The 22,834-nt window shown below is 41.0% G+C and overlaps 1 protein-coding gene across 1 annotated transcript; it reads left to right on the top strand.

The window, feature by feature from the left end:
* The first annotated feature begins 2,005 nt into the window (after positions 1–2,005).
* On the top strand, positions 2,006–18,388 carry jhy (junctional cadherin complex regulator). Its single transcript, XM_041953022.1, has 8 exons — positions 2,006–2,373; positions 5,952–6,681; positions 10,256–10,351; positions 11,200–11,645; positions 11,987–12,278; positions 15,507–15,592; positions 16,864–16,993; positions 18,179–18,388. The coding sequence occupies exons 1-8, from the start codon at positions 2,006–2,008 to the stop codon at positions 18,386–18,388; spliced, it is 2,358 nt and encodes a 785-aa protein (XP_041808956.1).
* Positions 18,389–22,834: the final 4,446 nt, after the last annotated feature.

The following is a 22,834-nucleotide window of genomic DNA, read 5'->3' as shown; positions in this document are numbered from 1 at the left end:
CTAATATTACTGTTCCAACGCATTTGGGTGTCCCATTTCAGGAGACTGGTGCTTGCTTTGAACGCACGACTTGCTAGAGTGAAGTGGAGCGGAGCCGTTATAAAGTATCAGAGCCATTAACAAGTCTCAGCTTCACATTTCCGTCCGGCTGAGACAAAATGTCTGCCGCGAAAATACGTTTGACCTCACTACTTCAAAGTCGGAGCTTTTATGAAGAGCACTTGAAGGCAGCATTTGTGCGTCGGCGTTTCCATGGCAGCGCTGCTGGAGAGCACAGACAGGAAAACAGGTGAGTAATCGAAAGGATTCCCTTACTTATTATTACTTATTCTCTGAATGTTTAACACGACACAGTTCAGTACTATTTTCATTGTTCTTGTTGTAAATGCAGTAGGTATTTTACTTGGTTTGAACTTTGTTTTGACCTGAAGGCTGGCGTTGTTTGGCCAAATACATGGTAGCTGCAAAGCTAGCTGACAGACAACTTTTCTACTGTCATTAAGCGATAGTTAGAAATCTATCTGTCACACTATCTTTAAATAATAGCTAAAAACAATCCACCTAACACGACCTTACTGTTTTCCACTTCATAAACATTACATGCGGTGTAAGAGAACAGTAATCGATGTTTGGTTTGAGACGTTCAACCGAGTTATTTCACTTCCATGTCAGTGCGATGCCCAGGAGTGCCGTGTCAGTTGAGTTTAGCACTCCAGATACTATGATCAGTGTAGGCTTATTAGAATTACGTTCCTAATCACGTTTATTCATGCCTAGTCCAAACGTGCACGGGTGTTGTTTTCAAATGTTTTTTTTTTCCTCATTCCTTCTAAAAACAAGCCAATGACTGTCCTCATCAGCTTTGAAAGTAGCTAAATAACTAACGAGTAACGAACCTCCCAGGACCTCCCAATGAAAAACATGGCTACACCTAGAATGATCGGAACATGACTTTTTCCTCCTCTGGTTTGACCAGAAGGTGGCATCAGTGTTGCACAAATGCGTTCGGTGGGCTTTTTTCCCTTTGCATTCATGTGGTGACCATTGTTAAACCCTGAAGATCCGCTGAGAGATGCCTTTTCACCAGCCTTCTTAGCTTGTTGAGTCTGCGGCCAGTCTTTCTCTCACTACTTCCCTGCATCCTCGTAGACCTGCGACTCCTTGCTCATCTTCCATATGCCATCTCTGTGGTGACCAATGGTGAGCTGTACGATCACCTGGTGCCCCCCCCCCCCCCAAAAAAAAGATCCAATTTCAGTGGCCTAAAACTGCGCTTTTTTATCTGAAGACCAAAACGCATAGAGAAAGCTATGTTTTGAAAAGCACCTGTGTAAAGCGTGGACTAGGCATCAGTTTCAGTCTTGTCATTGTGCAAGTCATACTTTACTGGAAAACTTAAACAGAATGGAACCATCATTAATGTTACTGTATTAGTAAGACATGTGCTTGTCCTAATGTGACAATACAAAAATGTCTGCTTTGAAAACAGCCCACAGAAAATGTCCTGTTTCCTGAAAACTTGAAAGAAAGTACCTATGCAACCAGAACCTCATCACTGTGGCTTGGCTACAGAAATGAAACTGTATCCTTCATCTGAGGCTGGTGAAACAAATTCACTGAACATTATACCGTGTGTTAAAGATGACGTCTTATGCTTTTAGACAACGTTAACAAACCTTTTAGTGTGGGCATCCAGTGACTTATTTAAGTGTGCACTGTGAGCTTGGGTTGCTTCTGACTTTTGTCTTGAGGATGTCAAAATTGTTCGGATCAAGGGTCAAAGACTAAAAAGATATAAACGTACAGGCAGTAGATTTGCCTGCTGGAATTTGAGGTTTGTTGTGCTTTATATCTTAGACCTGCACTTCACCCAGACAAACATGTTGCTCAAAGCCATGAAATAAATGCATGAATGCTCAGCATACTTCAACTCTAACAGTCTGTTAGTTACCTTGTGCAATAAAGCTGTCTTTTTTGTTTTTGACTGTCCATCTACAACAGAGCAATGGATAAAGGACTGAAACATGAAGAGATGCGTCAAGTGTTAAAGCCCGAGCAAGAGAAGCATCCTTCTCTGAGACAAGCAGTTCTGGCCAACCAGTGGGACACCGTGGAGTCCGACAGAGAGAGTTTGGCCCAGGAGAGAGATTACCAACAGCAGCTACAAGTGTGCGTCGATCAAAACAAATACATACTGCCTCGCAAGGAGCACGCTGAGAGTTTACAACATGGGGATGGAGAGGACGAAGATGCAAATGATGATGAAACTGAAGAGCTTCAAATTTATGATAGCCTAGAAGAAGTAGCACACCTCGACGCGAAGAGGAACCCTGCCCTGTTACAGACTGAAGTAGATGAAAGAGAAGCAACAAGGTAAGTTCCACATATTCCGTTTGTCTGACAAAAAGCAACCCATTTGGCATTGCAATAAAATTATGGTATTCAAAGCAACATCAGGGCATATACACACCCAGCATCAGTTAGTTGTGGTTGGAAGAGTGTTCTGTTGCGCATGAAATGACACCCAATGATAGTGTCAGTAATGAACACACCCTGAGTGCACTTCTGTATCACTGCGGCAAAGCTAGACCTTCACCGGGGTCAGCAAAACAAAGATTTAGGCTTTTTTGCAAGATAGAACTGCTTTGTTTTTTGTTTTTGCAAACAATTTAGAATGAAAAAAACCAAACCATCAATGGGCTAGTCCTTATACATTCTTTGACTCACCTGCTTGTCTGTGTCCCTTAGCTCCACGTTCTTACTAAAGACGTGAATTTTAAAAATTGGACACTGATTTATACTAAATATTTTTAAAAAAGGTTCATTAATTTCCTAACAGCTGGTTATTGTAGTTTTTAGACAACATTTTCAAAAGAGGAATAAATAGTGCATTTATTGGGGGAATTTGGTGCAGTAGTAGGATGGTGTGTGCGACTGAGTCAAAAGATATGTGTGCATTCATGGTAATGCAGAGACATATCACCCAGCAACACTGGGGGTCATTGATGTGTTTTCAATAATTTTTGGACATCAATGGAGCTCTATGGCACAGAGGAATAGATACATCATGCTGTATACACACACAATACTTGTTATTTTTGGCCTTTAATTGAATTTGTTAACAATAACAAAAATAAAGAACATCTCACTTGTGCTTCAAGTGCCTGATAGAGAGTTATGCAGTTTGGCCAGTAGATGGCAGTAATTGATTTTAGTGGCACAGATGCTGAGGCCTGAAGCTGCAGTCTTTATTCCTTGGTGAAAAAGGTATCAAAATAACTATTTACTCTGTTTTGATTAAAACTCAATTTCACGCTGGGTGGTTATAAAGACGAGTGAGGTATCAACATTGTTTGGAAAAAAATCTGACTCGTCACATTCTGTGTCGTAGCCTTGTATATCACAATAATTCTATAAACACATGGCATTATATAAGCAATTCACCAGCATGGGATTGTGCCCAACCTTATTCAATTTGCCTATTGAACTGGGCTGTTACTTTCACTGTCTGTGACAAATTAATTAAAATTAAGCAGATAATAGTGCTGCTTAGATGAAATACAACAAGAATTGCAGCACCAATCAAAGCCTTTACTTTTAAACAGCACATGGATGATAAAAGATAAATAGCCTTCATTCATCATTTAACAATGAAATGGTGTCAGTTATTTAATGAGATGCAGACACCGATGGTAATTCAGGTGCTTTCAGAATAACGGCTTTCTTTTGAGGGAAATTAGATTTTTGTTTTGTTTGGGTGGATCACAATAAGTGGTCACTCGTGGTCCATTAACAAGGATCATTGTTGCTGTAAAGGAGATCTCTCTTTCACTCTTTTCATGGAGCAGATGTAGGCATCTATGGTGACAACACCACATCTGTTTTTGCTGTCTTGTCGACTCGCATCGCTGTTTCCTCTTCTCGTTCCCTCAGACAGTGCCTGATAGTCATTTCCCTCCAAAATAGAAAAGGGGCATTCTCTATTTTCCTGTCATTAACCCGTGCACATTGATGCCCACCAAGTGTGGGTCCGCTTCCAAAGTACATTGTTTCAGAGGAAAATGACCATGACATATTCTCACAAAAGGCTCCATTTCATCGAGCCAAGGCAGTGTGCACAGTCCCATTCCCATCATCATGTTCTCATAGTCCTCTCTACTGCCTCCTCAAAGCCGGTAAACCTTTTCACACATTGCCACTGCATACTTTACAAATGCAGTGGGCATTCCTCATTCAAGCCAAAGATTCCTATTTAAGCAACTCCTTTCATCCCCCTTCACTACATTTTACACCTATCTCACTCAAAATATTGCAAAAGGATATTTGAGTATCGTCCATATGACCAGTTTTTTCATTTTCCCATTCAGTTTTTGTCACATTATTTCAGTAGCCTTTGTATTTAGGCGTCTGTATCTTGGGCAAGAAATAAGGCTGTGGTGGTTTGCCAGTGTTCGAGGCATCACGCCCAGCTGCATGTTGTCTATAATGCATTCTCCAACTTGTTTGAGTCTGAGTCATTAGAGAGACATCCCTTACCCTTTTGGCCTCATCCAAGTGAAGGGCCCTACACCTAGGCAACCCTCCCCCCGGCACACAGCATCATGGCAGGAGAATTAGGCAAAGAGGCTCTCTGCTATTTATTTTAATGAGATCTTTTCATCACCATCAGAAAGAGCATTTTAGCCTGCAATTTTCAATCCATTTCATAAGCTGAAAATTGCCGTTTGTGAACCATTCCCCCGCTAGTAGCTCTCAAATACGCTCTCATTAGTGAGCCTGGAGGTGAAAATACGAAAATTATCTGTAAATACAGGCTCATAATCCCCCTCGTCTGTTTCAATTTCAGAAGTCTCTGATAAAGCCGGCTCTCTTTTTTTGAGGACATCATCATTCTAATCAGAGATGTCCGATAACTCTTTTGCGCATAGCACTGGTGCTACAGAGGTTGAAAGTTTTTAGCACAGGCCACAAAATTAGTGTAAAACATCTGTTACCAGCTCTAAAAAGAAGCTCAAGTAGTGCAGTCCATCACTTAAACAGGCATCTGACTGGCAAAGGACTTTAACGTTGCGTACAAACCATAACAAGAAATGTTTTCAGACAAAACTGTACAATCTGTACAATGTGTGACTTAAAATGGACGTTAGCAAAATGCGAATATTTCAGTATAAATGTATATAAATTAAAAACACACCTATGAAGACTGCCGCAAATGCACTTAATCTTTTAACTTTGTTTCCAAAATTAGAAACAATCACATCATGGCAGCCAGTTTAAACACAGGAAGAAAGAAGAATATACACAGAAAGTAATTAAATACATACATCTTAAATATTACATTATATAACTATTACTGTTACACTACCTAAGATAAAGCAAGACAGCCCACATTTTTAAATGAACCAAGCACCCTGTGTCATAAATACATTAATTTTAAACAAAACAAACCACTTGAAAATCTATTGAAAATGAAGCCAGTCATGATGATTTTCATTGTGGACAGACCTGCTGACTTGACAGACTTTCATGAATTAGGGCTTCCCTGTACAAATGTGGCCACCCATGATTTTCAAGCACACGATAGACTACAGCTACCAAGCACAATAGCAAATTGATTCACCTCATACAAACAAACGTCTATGGGTACATCCACTCTATTACAGCTTTGCATTTTAAAACAAGAGCGAGCTCTGTTCAGATGAGAGTTTTAGCATCGTTTCAAACTGTCTCACACACATGCATTGCAAAGCTTAATCAGGTGCTACTGTCGTCATTTCAAATATCACACAGCCCTGCGAATTATGGCGTAATGCCTCTTGTTCTTTTGACTTCTCACTACAGGCGTATGTGGCATTCAGGTGTCTGGAAAACATCCTTTGGATAAGGAAATATCATTAATAAAGCTGATTTCCCACAATTAAATCTGCTATTGTCTTTCTTTAACTTTGCAGCCAGGTGCTATCTGATGATGCCTATTCTGACCTGCGCTATGACCCCAACTGGAGGACCAACCTGATGAGACCTGGCCGCTTGAATGAGAGTCCTCGAGTTTCCGAAGAGGAATATTACCAAGTCCCTAAAGACAAATCTAGTCCGGCATGTGGTGACAGACAGGGACTGGTAATGAAAGGAGGATACAGATACATCATCTACACTAGCCCAGCTGTTGTGGTGACTCCTCATATGGCTGACAATCAGTCTGACCAGTCATACAGTCTGCACCCACAAGATGGTCAGAATAGCTCAGTAACATCTCCCCAGTGTCACAACCATGCTTTACAACTTAGATCACCAGAGGCTCACCTTTCAAGGCCCTCCCGCATTTCCACTACAAATGAACACGACAACACTTCACAAAGAGGATTCAGAAAGAAGAGTGGCAATAGCTGCGATGGTGCCGGTGAAAATATTAGCAGGTCTCCTGAGCTGACAGAAGATGTACATGCCATGTATTTAAGCCAAGAATTTAAGACCTACTGCCAGCAAGAACTGGGACACACAGAGAAGCAGAGTACATCTGCATTGTCGAGTCCGAACGGTTTATCAAACGACAAGCTAGAGACACTCAGAGAGGACATAGTGGAACGCAACAAAATAACCCTGGGGCGCAACATGCCTAAATGTGTCTCCTATGTGATGGTACATGCACGTAAGCAGGACATGCCTCAAATTGTGAGTAAGGTGTGTATAAGATGTAAAGTTTTGTTTATGGTTAAAATCACAGAATGAGAATCTCTCAGACGGCTCTGTGATGGTCACTCTCAGGCATGCCTTCTCTTGAAACAGGTTGCAATTACAGAAACAGACACCAGGAGCTGCACTAGCATTGATAATCGCTCGTGTGCAGCTGAGCTATTGTTGGACTTACATGACTTAAGATTAGGTTTGACTGGGGACAGGCCACTGAAAATATTGGAATGAGCTATAAAGTAGTCGTCTTTTTAAACCCAGTTAAACCGTAACATTTTACACACGAGTTTCCGTGACCTGTGTGATAATGTCTCATGGCCTCATAGTTCATTGTTTGGTGATGGACAGGTTGACTATACCGCTTGAAACAACAGTATTAAGATGTTTTCAACACAGAGGTCAGTGCTGGGGCTTGAGAGTGTACATGCACAGCAGATGTCTGTTGTTCTTTAGATTTTCTAGACATCTGATCTAGATTGACTGTCCACTCAGGTGATAAGAAAAGTAGCCAAGTGTCAATATATTTACTCCTTAAAGCTTATTCTAATCTTGGAGACACGATTAATGGGCAGTTGCTTGAATGCAGCTTTTCGTGTGAGGCCAAGATTCTTTGCTTCTTCGTTTTTTTCTATTTATTTCCCTTCTGCATCAGCCAAGCTTATGCTCAGTTAATAATATTATTGCTGTCTTTGTGCCTTTTTTTGTTATCTCAGACAACGGCTAAGAGAGTATCCTATGATGTTTGCTTTGACCCAGTCCGGAAAATTAATTTGGCAGAGGAGCATAGCTGTTTTCATCTGCCTTCCCCTCTACCATATGAAAAGAGCCATGTCTGGCTAAGCAGTGCTTATTATGAGTTTATGTGTACAACAAGAACATCAGAGATGCATGGTTACCAATAGGCTCTTAGACATCCCTGCACCTGGCACAGTGGCATAATTGGTCAGGATGGCCCGCATTCCCCATTTGTCGAGCCACAAGACTGTTTGCTGGCTATAATACCCCCAACCTTGTTCACCCATCTGAGCCCCAGCTCTCTACAATGTCTCATATCATCACCATTTACATAGTCAAGAGCCGTTAGCTTTGTGCAATGGTAAACAGAGCCAGAGCCTTTCCCTCTCCTGAACCCTTGTGTTTTGTCATTTTCCCTCCGAATTCGCTTATTAGTTTTCCATTGGCCTGTCTCCCCATAGACGTGTCTCACTTAATGGGGGACATAGGGCACAAAAGAAGGGGGCACCAATTTGCATGTAGTCTATTTCTTGTTTCATTGTAGGATTAATCTATTAATTGGGTGTGTTATGAAAACAACATAACATATTAACAAAGCTTACCAGAATTGACTTAAAGCAAAAGTAATTTTTTTAAACCATATTTTAGAAAGAGGCTCCCCAAAATGAAATAAAATCTATGTCAAAACTGCAGATCATTGCAGCTTTGTGATTAACATGTTTACAGTGAGAATCCACCCCAAAACAGAATTAACATATGAGGTTTGTATTAGACAGTTAATTCTTGATTTGCTGACATGTGAACTTAAGCAGGTCTCTCAGAAACAAAACTCACACAGAACTTCTTTTTGATCTACATTATTGAATAATTACTGAATAAGAGTCTGAACTAAGTGGCACAGTGGCAAGTGCTCAAGGTTAATTTTGTCTAACTGTTAAATGCACACTGGAATCAAATGCACAATTAACTGTGACTCTGTAGACTGTTGAGTCTGCAGTGTCACAGTTTCTAGCAGGACATTAAGGTAGCATCGTCTTGTCTCTTGGTCAGATTGGAGTTTTGTTCCCTGGCCTCTTGTTTTGGAAAAGGGCTGTTTATTTTAACACACACTAAATGAAAAGTTGAAGATCAAAGAAATAACATTTGAGAATTTTACTATCTTCTACCTTCAGTGTGCAATTTTTGGAAAATGTAATATCAAAGGTGACAGAGATGTTAAAAGAACAAAAACAGTGTTTCACAATCAGGATAACCCTTCCTGATAATCTTTCATCCAAAAGCTTGTTCTGCTTCTTTCCACCTTTCCTTGTCTGTAGCTCCTTGCAAAAGATACTCCGTGTACAAATCACATCGGTTTCACAAATCAATGTGAATCCAGACAAGCCAGTTATTTCTAGGCCCTTTTATAATACCCCATTTGGTGTTTTGAAGAGAATTGCCATCTGAAGGCAACTTGTGATAATTAGACATGTTATTAAATGTACACAATTTCCTAATGCAGCAAATGTTTAGCCCAGCCAAGTGGTAGAGTGGCGGTAGCGATGATTGGCTTGGGCCTCCTTTGATAAAGACAGAAGTAGCAGATCAATCTTCTGCTATTGCACTCACCCCTTAGAGTCCCTTCTCCTCTTGCAGGCCCTCACTTCAAAGCCAGGGGAACATAATGTACAATCTTTTAATAGCTTTAGTCCAAAGCTCTGGGGAGCTCTCTGCCACTGTATACCCTGCCTCAGTCTAAACACCTAATCAAGATTACCTGGGCTGGCCACAATAGCAGCTAAATGCAATTCAAGATCCACAGATCCTTTGAAGTCTTCATTGGGAAAAGCAGATGTTTCCCGGGTACAGGAGGTAATACAGCTAGCTGCAATTGTCAGACTTTGTTGTGACATCGTCTCACAGAGAAGCAATTACTGGCCTCCCAATTTAGCAGAAAAGATATTACACAGCTTACCATGCTCAAAATGCAATACAGGCATGATCATTTGCTCCAATTGATTGGGATGTTTGTAATGTGTGACAAAAGGCAATGGCGGGGGAATGGGTAATGGTGAGAAGTGCAGAGTGTTTGTGTGTGTCAGTGTGTACACTGCCGGACACACAGTCGTCACTGACACCTGATCTTCAAACAACTGCTCATTCCTTATTGATCATCTGAAACAGCCCCCAGAAGTCGAGAAGTCTCGCTGTCATTTCAAAAAGATTCCCCTTTTTGGTTCAGTAATTATCAAAAGCATAAACGCTTGTTTGAGAGCTCGAGACAAAGGACAGTGCAGCTTACATACTACGCCATGCGGCTACATGAAACAGCATAAGGTTTAGGTGGTTTGTCCAATGGTGCCCTGAATTTTTCTCAGCCTGTTAGATGCAATCACAAGCACACTTATTGATGGATGTGTTACAACTGGATCCACTCATTCCTTGTGACCTTCACTTATTCAAGCTCACAGAATTAGTGGCATTCAATGAAAAAGTCTTCAGCCTGTCAATATCATCGATCCACTCAGATGGTCCTCTGCCGCTGAGGGGAGTCCTGAAGTTAACTAAATGATTTTCATTACAGCATTAACAGAACATATTTCCATGCCACAAATGGGTGCATTAGGAACAACTGCAACAGTAAATTGATGTAATATGGTGTGGTCGAAGAAGACAGGCATTGATAGAAATGGGTGCTGTATTGATACCCCTGAGTAGGTGTGGTTGTGTAGGTTTTAATGGGCTTTAGTAAAGGCTGAGCTTCCCGTGTGTAGACAGAAATCATAAAGGCTGTTTGTTTCAACATTCCACCTGATCAGCCTCTGGCTGTCTCTTTGTTATCTGTCTGAAGTTGCATGAAACTCTTAAGGAGATGGCTAGCACAGAAAGTCAAGAGGCCAGTTCAGACCCCAAACTGAGCTGGATTCAGAAAACACAACTGCTGAGTGCAGGACACCTCTCTTCTTTTCACGTGGTTGACATGTCACCTCAAACAATGTGACATCTGGTAAAATGTAGTTTGTAATTTGTGTATGGAAGCTTAATTGCTGAAATTCCAGCAAGGGCCACCTGGCTGCTGCCCAGTCGGGACACCATCACCTTGGCTTGAATTTCCTTTGGGGAGTGTGGACACAAACACTGATGCCGTTGTTGCACTCGCCAGAGCCGATTTCAAAAAATAAAAAGAGGAGTCGGGGGGAAAAAGGAGAGAATTGGAGAAGCATTATTATTTTGAGCACTTGAGCAGCCACCTTAACGCTGCCAAGCAGAGGAGTATGAATATTTTCCCTCTGGAATGGGCAAAGCTGGTGTTTGCTAAATCAGCGGCATTAGATGCATGAGACACAGGCTCATAGACCTCCTGCTAAATAATTTGGTGAGATCATGCAAAGAAGAGCGCCAGCCCTTCTTACCCTTGGGAAAGAATTGTGCCTCTTTTTTAGAGCTCATGTTTGTCTGTTGTTGTTTTTGCAGTGTAAATGGATAGATTTAGAGTTGATGATTTGTGCTCCACACACACACACCTCTTCATGCCTTTGAAGGTTAGCATATCTCACAGAAATGCAGAGCAGTTCAAAATATCATTGTTCACAGAAACAGTCTTTGAATATGGCAATGGCAAAATTAGACCCATGTTTAGTTAAAACAGAGTATTCCTATTGGGTATGATAGTGACTATTTCTGCTATTATTTGCCTGGTTTCTGTTTGGTGTGGATGCTTATGTGGAAAAACATGCTACGTGTTTGCTCCTGCATTCCACATCAATGAAAAAAATTATCCCACTCTAACCCCAGGTCACCCAGATCAGCAAAGGGAAGAAAGCCCAGCGGAAAGAGTACTCCAACCCCCTTCAGCAGCAGCAGCCCCCTGCCCTGGGGGTCAGAGCTGAGCGGGGAGACCGTCTGAGCTCCCCATTAGAAAGACCAGCCGCTGTCACTCAGCCAAAACCTCAGAAGACGACTTCATCGCAGCCTTTGCCTCCCACCTTCCACCTCAACATCAACCTCAACACTTCCTCCCATCTGCTTCCGTTGCTCCAGCAGAAGGGCCAGGATTCCGTCACCAGCGTAGCATCTCTTCATGGGTGTCCACATTGGAGCCGGGCAGCTGAAGTTGAGCTTGCGTTGTCCCCTGATTATCGACAAACAAATACAGGGAAGTCCTGTCACATGTCACGGAAAGGGGTAAATGCACAACCTCACCACCAAAACCAGGAGAGTATCCCCGAACAATGGCAAAGGTGAACCATTTGTACTGTTTTTTGTTTGTTTGTTTGTTTTGTTGTGTTCATTAGAAAAAATAGGGCAAATAAGGCTAAGAAAACAACATAATGCTGGAAACACCAAACAATCACAACACAGCAGTGAAACACTGAAAGATGACAACATATCTGTGGTCTGTGTCAAATGACAGCATTAGCAATGAGACAAAGAAAGGGAGTTGAAAAATATCTGACTGATGCACCATATGAAACTAAATATGTGCAAGAAACAATGTGAAAAATCATGATTTTTTTTGGGTCAAGTGATCTACTATGATGGAACCCTTCATTGTTTATCCACCAGTCATTTTGTATTTCAGGACAACTGCATCAAAGTGGCCATTATCCTGTGAAAGGGAGGACCAGACGTGGAGTCCGAATGAGGTTCACAGCAAGCAATCTCCACAAAACCTCCCCAGCACACCCTCCACCACTTCGTCACTGGGTTTGGGCTCCTACACAGTTCTGCCCCCTATAGCAAAGCCAATGAGTGGAAAAGAGCCTAGCCCCGTTCAGATTGTGACAGCCCACCCCGTCCACAGAAGCAGCTCTGATGGCTACCTGATTCAGATGGAGAAACAGAAGCAGCTGAAGACACGAGTCACATATAAGGTGGGGGGATACTGTATGTTCACTCATTTGCTGTACAACAGTTATATATTTCATCATCGTATTCACACACACACACACACACACACATAAAAACCCTCGGTCTGAGTTTGATATCCGTGCATTTTAAGATGTTTTTAAACACAGCTCGAGGACCACAAAGCTCACTCAACACACACTGAATAATCACATTCAGTTTAGAAAAATAAGAACTCATTATGCAGTTTCACCTAACAAAAGTGACACATGAATTCTTCAACTGAGTGGCATTTCCCTTTAATCCCCACGTACACGAGAGGTTACACAAATAAATGCCGCTTTGAAGTCACACATAATCCCCTCAGATGTCTCCATGCAGGGACTGCTTAATCCAGCAGGAGTGTTCTGGTGACTAAGGGCACAAAACATCAGGTTAATTGTCTAGCTCCACTAAGACACACTTAATTGCTATAAGATGATGACTATATAAACCGCAGGCACTGAAAAGCCATTTGAAGATGTGTTAGAGGATAAGGTGATTAAAAGGGAGAGAGTCTGTGAGGCGCAGGGCCACTAAAGATGCCCATTTGCATTTAATGATTTGGCTGTTGTTGTTTTTTTCCCCTCTCCTTTGGTTTGTCAGGCTGAGTTGTGCAGGTGGGTCCTGTGTATGCAAAAGAAAGTGACGCAGTCATCCTGCCATTTCCAAAGTAGTTGCACTCAAGCCATGTTAGGATTTTATACCCTGGCTTTAGGAAGAACTTGTTTTATGAGTCCAATTTAGTTCTGGTTAACAGTTTCTAAATCAATGTGCAAAGCATATTTACATACAGGTGCCTGTCACTCCTGGCTACTGCATGTCTCACTGGTGAAACTACTCTCAGCACTGTTGTAAACTGACTGCAAACAAACTTTTAAAGATAAGGATATTTTAAACATTTAAACCTCTTTAGCGGCCATGCCTTAAAGGACCAGTGTGCAGGACTTTGTGGCATTTAGCAATGAGGTCGCAGATTGAAACCAACTGAAAGGTGCTCAGTGTTTGCTTGGTCGATTATTATTTTCAGGTGGTTATAACTCATGAAATGAATGAAATTATACTCCATTTCTGCCATATTTCTCCAATAGATCCCCCTAAATCTTACACAGTGATCCTTAAAGTGCCATAAGATAAGAAAGTTCTGTGATATTTGTGTGTTGAAACTAATACTAAAGCCTCACCTGATACAGCCTTACACATGGTTGGCCATGTTCTCCGCAAATGATACACTACACAGTAAAATGTCCCCAAGAGCATTAGGATGTCAGTTGCATGAAAACAGGAAATTCAGGCGTGACCACAGATTACAAATCATATTTATTCTCCATTAATGTGAAAAAAATAAATTAGTTTATTGTTAGCAGTCGAAGAACTGCATACTTTTCATACCAGTTAACAACTAACAGTTGAGTCAGATTGACCCAAGAAAGGCTAGAACGTATGATTAAGTGCTTAGTTGTATTCATGCTGGAGCCCTCACATGGTCCTCCTGTGGTGCCCAGCACTCCCCACCCCTTGACCTCCCATCTCTCCCACCATGTTAGCCATCATGTCTGATGAGATTACAGGCCCAATTTGTAAAGCAGTCTGGCTGCAGTACCTGGGCATGAAAGCAGATGAGCGTTGGAGAAAGAGGGGAGAGGGCTTGGAAAGAAAGGTACCCTGTTGTGTCCACGGCCAATGGCTAAAGCAAACTGAAATCCTCCTTCCGAAAAGAAGCCAGTACAATCTGGAATGTTTAGCTCCCTTTTGTCTGGGGCAGCATGTGGATTGCCTGCACCCATGATCTCACACACAAACACACAGTCACCAGTGCCTTTGCCTGTATTACTAGTATGACCCCAACTTTAGTTCACCATCAATGTCTGTGAGTACTAGAGTATCATTTCAGAAACCATGTTTGGCTGTATATGGTGTCGTGGCAAAATCCCTTAAAAACTCATGCACTGTTTGTACTCTATATACTATTTGGGCCAATTGTATTTTGGTGAAGACAAATTAAGGTTAACTGTTAGTAGTTCCCTTGTTTATTTGAAGTAAACTGGGTTAGTTTAGGACGACCTACTATTGTTGTGCAGACAAAAAACAGCATCACTTGCAGAGACACAAATTTGCTGTTAACGTCCACAAAGAAACAAGACATCACAAGTCTGTCGGTATTGTTTGATTGAGAGGTGATCTCACTGAACTACAGTGCATAGGCATTCATGCACTGCATCGCAGTCATGTGTCACAGTGTAGCTTAATGTAAGAACGCCACTAAACAAGGTCAATCGTCTACAGCCATGCTATGTCCCTGTGAAGCTGTGCTTAGGCTCTGTAGTACTTTGAGCATTAGCATTCTAACATGATCGCGATGGTGATGCTAAGATGCTGTAGCGAGTTTCCCATGTTCGTACCTTAGCTTTGTCTGTTAGCATGTTAGCATTTGCTCATTAGTACTCTTCTTTCATGATGTCCGGGGATCATCCAAGTCAGTAGGCCTCACCGTCTTGGCTGATTGGATATCTGAACCAAATTTCATGGCAATCTATCCAACAGTGTGGACCAAAATGGTGGACCAACTGACAGAGAGACATTGCCATTACTGGAGCTTCATATCAAGAGTGGCTAAAAACATGACCGCAGTCACTGGTTGGGTGGCATGTATGTGGCTGAGCATGAAATAAAATTAGGCTTCATCATGACTAACACCCCAATCAGAAGGTCACTGTGCCCCATTGATGAGGAATGCCATGAGACTTTTATGTTTCTCAGATGTATCTCCATACGCAGTTCTGTGTTGTAGTTGGAAATACAGTAGTGTGCCTCATCCATATTCAGTATATCAGCAGGATTGATAAAACAGTGGATTCAACTGCACTATAATGTTGGATTTATCTTTGGTTTGGTTTCTGCAAGCTAGTGAGACGACCAAACAAGGATGGAGTGTTACAAAATGTTTGGTGAAGACAGTGTCACTTACACTGAGGCTCTGTCTTGCCATGTCATCTGCCAGGCATTGTCTATCAGTTGGTGTATAATTAGTGATTTTTTCTTAATGCTGACCATTACAGTTGGGATTTTTTGTTTTTCATTTTCAAAGCCATCAAACACAGTTCAGATTTCAAATTAAGTGATCAAAAGTGTCACTTGATGTTTGAATTGGATCCGGCGATTGACAACTTGCAAACTTAGACCCCCCCCCCCCCTTCTCTCTCTATCTCTCTCAGGCATACAGTCTTAAAGACTACAAGCAGTTGAAGTCAGATATACATCTACGAGGCCTGGGTCCTGACTATAAAGCCATTGAAAAGACAGTAAGTAAAGACAGTAAGTAAAGGTCAGTGTCATATCAGCAGAAATTGTCACTGACCGGCGTGTTCATGTATCCAGAAACTGCACAGATAGATTAAGGTGCCTCTGGATAAAGATCTGGATGATAAATACAATTTGGTTATACTGCTCTCTATCTTGGGCATGTAATGCCATATCCTCAATTTTGCTTTGGAGCTGTTTGTGTTTTCCCCGAAATCATCTTCTTGTTAAGGTGGAGAACCTCCAGAGCAGTTTTTACCCCACAGTTAGATCCTAAACATCCTGTGAAAACTTTTACTCACCAATTTCCTTTGCAGATGTTTCTCTTGACAAACAGTGAATAAGCTCAAAACAGAAAGCTAAAACAAACTGTTGTATTGATTGACAGAGAGAGAGAGAAAGAAAGTAGAGTTATCCTTTGTTCCTACTGGGCAGAGAGACGCTAACAGGCAGGAAGACACACATCTACATCCCCTGCAGCTTCCATGTTGGCTGTCTGGTGTATTTTTTACATGTGTTCATCATCTTATGCTTCTCACCAGTATGACGCAGAAATCCGTCTGTAGCATCCACATGTTCCTGCTTTCTATTTTTGAGAGCTGCTCTGGATGATTTTCTAGCCAAGAAATAGAAGATGGTACAGAAGGAAATGATACAAAGGCTGTGCTACATTTCAGGATTTTATATTCATTTGGAAATGAAAAAAATATCAGATATAAGGAGTGACTCACACAGAAAGAAAATGTGATTGGAAATTGTTTGGACAAACATGATTAGCTGTCTGTCTCCTGGGCCTGAATCCTGATGGCCACTAGTGTCATTGTGTATCCACTGACCCCCCCCCAGTTGTCCGAGTTCATCATTTAAAGGCTCCTGTGCTGTTCCACAGATAGAATACCATTTACAAAGCAAATGAGAGTACCTCTAAGAAGTTAAGTGCTCTTTGTGCTTTTATATATCTTTTGTTAATCCCCAGTTGTAAAAAGTGAGCATGTTTGGCCAATTTACACTAGATTGAGCCCTGTGCCTCTCTAGGGCCAAGCCTATTAGTGAATGATATGTGTAAATGTTGATAGGCTGACTGAATGGCTCGCTGTGTTTGGTTTTTTGGGCTGTGTGGAGAGGCTCCGCAGAGGGGATACACAATGAGAAGGGCCGTAAGGGAGAAATGGCTCGGTTAATTAAACCTCCTTTTATAATCTGCTTCTGTTTCTCTCTCTCGCTCTCCTTCCCTTCTCTTTCACTCCCTCTCTCACTCTTTCACCATCATCATGCTGAGAAAATGAAACAACAGAGGCTGTATTCAAATGTGATCCGCGAGCGGAACAAAAAGATAAGTAGGATTCCCTTTCTGCCGGCCAAGGACCCGGAAGGCAAAGACAAGAAAGTTCCCAGGATGAAGGTGTGTGTGTGTGTGTGTGTGTGTGTGTGTGTGTGAACCCTAGCACATGTCTCTTTCAAAACAGGCAAGTATGCTTGTGGTTGTATGAGAGAGACATGTTGTGACTAAACAAAATGGCAAATAAACTGTATCGTCCCAGCCTGTGACCTGTGTGTCTGTAGGCTGTTCACTAAGCATAACATCCTGGAGAACTGGTCTGGTGTACATGAACACTGACTCACAAAGTGTGCTCTTGTTACTGTAACTGTTCATGTGAAGGAATATACACTAATCAAGGCAAAACATCATAATAATTAAAAGTAAGTTATTATACTGCTGAGACAGGAAGGAGAACAGTGAAGAGGGGGTACAGAGGAATGAACTGAAGAAACCAGAAGGTCTAAAACCCTAAAGTCTTATCATTGTCATCAACAGGAGGCACAGGATGCATATTTTTATTTATTTGATCATTGGCTCATTGAGTAGATTGAAACATTTTCTAATCATAAGTTCGCCTCAGTCTTGATGGAATCTGACAAGAATACACTTAACAGTCAGGTATGATATGAAATCATTTCACCACCAGTTAACACGTGACATCATTTTATTTACTACCAAAAACCGGGTGATCTTGCTCAACTATGGTCAACTTGCTACCTGCTACTTGTTCAAAGCCCTGTGTCACTGCCGGAGTGGACGACTGGTCATATGACAAGCATTTGTCATATTTGTGATACCAGTCAACCAAGACTGAACATGGTGCTCTTTATCAGGCTTCTTGTCCCTTTGCTGTGAATGTAGAGTTTAGTTTATGTCAGGATCCTGTAGGGTGATGTTATCTTTCCATCTTTCCACTGCAGGTTAGCCAGGAACTGTAGGTTGCTATGGTTAGCTCAATAGTCCACTAAGGTTACGTTACAGGAACATGCTTTCATGAGAATTTTATGAAGGTTTTAAATTTTTCATAAAATAAAAATCCACTAACATTAACACTGCCAGCGATGGAGAATTACACCTAACATGTACTGTATTAGATTTGAATGTATGAGCAAAGTTATACAACAGTGGCGTGCACGTTGTACTTACAGTGGACAGATGTGTTGCAGACATTTCTGAAGAACCGGCACAATTTTAGACTGCAGCTTGTACAATATACAGTGATTACATGAACATATCTCCCTCTCTCTCCATCTCTTCCAATCTTAGGCCTTGGAATATGCCAAGACAATAACCAAACCCCTTGTACAGTCTCAGCCAAGGCAGAAGCAGAAACACCAGTCCGAAGGCTTCACTGAGCACACTCCATACTTCGAGGGCTTGGATGAGTCCCAGCCTGCTGCACTGGAAGTCCTTAGAAAACGGCATGAAGAAGAAAAGAAGGCTGTGGCTCTCTTCAGAAAAATACATGCTGTCTGAGGCAAGGTGCAGTTCACGTAAACAGTCTATGAACCCATGCTCTCTTAGATATTTGTACACCGAGATGTCGGGCACAACATGCTGCCTCATTAAATTTACTCGGCCCAGTGTCACATCAACACATCTTTACTACATTTTCACTCATTTTTCAAAAGAATTACCAAAAGATGACAAAAGATAATCTCTGAGACGAGTGACAGGCTAACTCAACCTGTGTTATTTTTAACATCACAACAAACATGGTGGTTCTCAACATTAACACCAACAAGAACAATCTTTCTAAATTAAAAAAACCCAAAACAAATGTACATATTTTTTGCAACAGTTTGTTCAAGGTATCAAAGAAGTGCTAGAATTAATATGACACATATTGATATTTAAAAACTATAAGTGCCACCTACAGCAAAATAATCAAAATTGTTCCCTTATATTGATGTCATGTTCATGTTCAATTTTTTGTTAGTGTGTATGTCATGATGACATTGTGTCATGTCATGTAGAGATATTAGGTTGTGAGCACTCATTCTAAGCAAAGAAAGCAGTTTAATTGCTTCTTGCATGCTGCTCAATCTACTTTCAGAGCCTAAGCATAATTATAGCAGGCCAAGTGGATAGCTGCGCTAGTGTCGCACTTCTGCAAAACTCAGGTTATGCCCAGATTCCTAATTTCTCTCAATGTCTTCGTGGAATAGATCACATCAATGTCAAGTATATAATTATATTTAATACGATATATAATAACACTTATCTCTTTTAACTATAGATACCAGAGATATGTCACCAGTGGGCTTACAATGGTCATTTTGTATCTTAGATTGGGGATTTGTGTGCAGTTTAAATTTTTGGCGGGTACTGGAGCCACAAAATCCAGATTTTGGTGAGAGGGGAGCCCAAGTGTTACAAATCAATCATCACGACACATTAGAAAAAGTGAAATTAACTACAGAGACCCTGACGTCTTCAGGTGTTCTTTATAAGAATATCAACAGTTTTTGAACGACTGTTTGTGTGTCATTATTTGTCTACAGTGTAGGAATGAATTACAGTTTTTAGTTTGAACGGCCTGTAGCAGTGTGGTAACACTAATGGTAATGTCACGAATAATTGGGCAGAGTTGTGCTTTTACTTAATCAGGTTTAATTACATTGTGTCACTGACTTTGATGCACAGGCTTGGTGAGAACGATTGCACTTGAAATTGCTGTGCTGTCTTGCAAAAGGCAAACTACAACATTTTAATATTATCTTAATATTATCTCCTCCATATGCAAACATTACTGGTACGGAAAACATGTTGAAACATATAAAGTAGCCCTAACAAATCAGTCACAATTATTGCAGTCTTTGCGTACCAGAGGTAGGCTGAAGGGATAGTTTGCTTTTGAGAGAGCTTAATGTCAGGGAAAATGCATTTGAAGGCACTGACTACGTGAGTCTGAATGGAAACAGGTGGGAAAAGATGAGCAACATACTTTTCCTAACGGCGGAAATAAATCTTTGCATTGTGGGATGAATACTGTTGTAATGAATCGTCCAATTGAGCCGACTTGTTGTAGCTGACAATGCACTAAGATGAATGATGTCATGAGTGATGTCGTGTCCATTGATAATGAGTCAACCCTTCCTCTACGTATATTGACACCCACACAAACGCACACAGAATAACCTTTATGTTATCCTAAACAGTCCGTATGCTCTGTAGATTTGGTGCATTACATTGATTTTAGCAGCTGCACTTACATGTAATATTATTGTATATATGTTCAGACAGAAGTGTGTGCATGTACATGCTCAATAGACAGATATTAAACAGTGTCTGCCAGGCTTTGGGGGTAAAGGCCACTGAAGACCTACTGTCCTTAATTCTAATTAAGTGGTCGTAGTGTATCAGCAGCGCCATTGAGCAATCATAGAATCACCAACAGCACTTTCATTTTCACTATACAGTCCACCTCTGACTATTCCAGACCACTGGTTAATGGCCACGCTCTGTTCTTTATGGAAGAGACTGGTGATTCCCTTATTGTTATTCTAGCCACATGATCAATTTGTCCCCTCTCCACATTACACCTGCCAACACGGTTTAACCTGGAATAATCCTCACACTCTTTGTTGTGGCTCCGATTTTATTCCGCCCTTCATTTCTCTGATTCACAGTGGAGGAAATCCTGCTCAAACGATGGATGACATGTTGAGACTCACCTGATTTGATCGTAGCCGTATAGGTTTTGTCGCCATGTTCTCAGTGGAAACTCCTCCCAACACAAAACACTCTCAAGCAGCTCATTTTACTAATTGAACCCTCAGATCATTATCAAAGCACAATTTACCTCTGTGCAATATTTTAATTAGATTATAGCCTCTATTTAACCCATCATAGACTCTTTGAAGCTCTGTGTTTTTAGTGTTAAGTCCTCAGATGCGCGGTTGGAAACAAATGACTGAGCCCTTTTTAATTTAATGAGAAACCCTGCCTATCCAGACTGAGTCTCTTTGCATCTTTTTTAGGTCCCACCTACTCATTTTTTGCCATTGAAATCCAGTTAATTGAAGGAGTCTTTCACCGCTATACATGAAGGGGGCCAAATTAGCATACCTTTCTGCCCATTGGGAAGCTAAGGCAGACGTGGATGCTTTGATGTGAGAAGCACGCTTTCAGTAGGCGGCAGGCTTCCTGAAAATGAGCTGATGGCCCTGCTATTAGGCCCAAATGCAGATGCGTCCATGTGTTGCAAAACGCTTAATCTTTTAATTGATCACCTTCTGCATGGCCTGTTCTCCACATGGTCTTTCTCCCACTGCCTGTTAATCAGAATCGCATTTTGATGATGACATGAACTGCTTTTCAAAAGGCAGAAAAAGATGGCAAATCCAGTATGAAGGACAAGAGAGGACTGCAGTGTGCAAATGCCCAGTGAGAGATGCAGCTTATGGTAAAACAATTAAAACCTGCAATAAGAGCTGTTTCAAGATGCTGAAATGTGTGTGTGTGTGTGTGTGTGTGTGTGTGAGTGTGTGTTTGTGTGAGTGTGTGTGTGCAGAAAGTGTTATCAAATCAATTATTAGTAAGTACATACTTTACTACCCTCCGAGCCTCCATTGTCACAAATAACGGACATTAAATAGTTTACTACAACACTCTCAGGAAAACAGCTGTTTTGTTAATGTGCTTCTGCAGTGTGAGCTTTGTCCATGGACCAGGAGGCACACACTCAATGGTGGAAAAGTGGATTTTTGTTAGTTGATATGCTGGTCGTCTGTTAATCAAGATTATTTAAAGATCATTTGAATGAGATATCCTGCAGCATGGACTAGTGCTAAATTACTTTATCAGTGAATTAATGAAATGACATTCAAATAGCGCATAACTTATATTCATGTTTTTTTTTTTGCATCCACCATATTGATTAGGACATGGGCAATACTACTCTATTGCAATAATTCCTTCTCCTAATGTTAAACTCACCTAATCACACAACAGACCAGCTCTAAGGGAAATAATGGGCTAATTTCTTGAATGTTCACTGATAATTAAATACCAAAATGTGCTAAAAATGGTGTTGAATCTCTTCACTGGATTGTTTTTTTTTTGTTGTTGTCGTTTTGTTCAATTCTCTCCATGAACAATGTGGCAGTAGCAAAATTAAATGTGTAATAAATACATGCTCCTGCTGCAAAACTGAATTTGGACAACTGCTGATATATTTTTTTAGATAGAAATACCTCATATTTCCATGGCCATATTCTACACCAAACACACTGGCTGTATCAAAGATTTATGTAGACACACAGAATACATGTATCAGAATGAACACATTTCAACTTTACAGCATGTTTTTTTTCTGGGTATGTTCAGTTCTTATGCTTTTGGGTATTTTGGGGCATATTTATTTATTAACAATGGTGTGACTCAAAATAGATGAAAAAGAAACAGTTACAATGTCAGCATTGTTAGAATTTCTCATTTATACTGTAGTTACACTCTCAGCATTCAGCAGCAGCTGCCTCTCGCACCAAATGTTTTATACACAGGCAGAAACACATTACTGCAACACAGCTGTGCCACGTAAATCCTGTTTTTAATTCATCTTATTCTGTAAAATGAAACAGTTTTGTAAAGCAGATGTTTCCATCTGACTCTGCTGACAGTTTTCATGACTGATTTTCTGCAGACACCTCTGTGAAAGGCATGGCCCGTGTGCCACGCGCTTTGCAAAGCACTGATGCGAACATATAGAAGATATCAGAAAAATCTGAATGTTGTGCACATATTTTTTTTTCTCTCTTCTTGTTCAGTATAGAATTTAAGCGCCCGAGAAAAACCAGAGCAATAATAATTTAACTGCAAATATCTTTCTAAACGGAGCAGAAGTCCGGTGTGGAAATGAATAGAATAGAATGAGTGAATACATAAAAATCGCCTTGTTCACGGGCAGTCCGCTGAAAG

The sequence above is a fragment of the Chelmon rostratus genome, chromosome 14 (genome assembly GCF_017976325.1).
Source record: "Chelmon rostratus isolate fCheRos1 chromosome 14, fCheRos1.pri, whole genome shotgun sequence".
NCBI classification, from domain to species: domain Eukaryota; kingdom Metazoa; phylum Chordata; class Actinopteri; order Chaetodontiformes; family Chaetodontidae; genus Chelmon; species Chelmon rostratus.
Note: the sequence above shows the minus strand (reverse complement) of the source record. Positions and strands in the feature narration are given on the sequence as shown.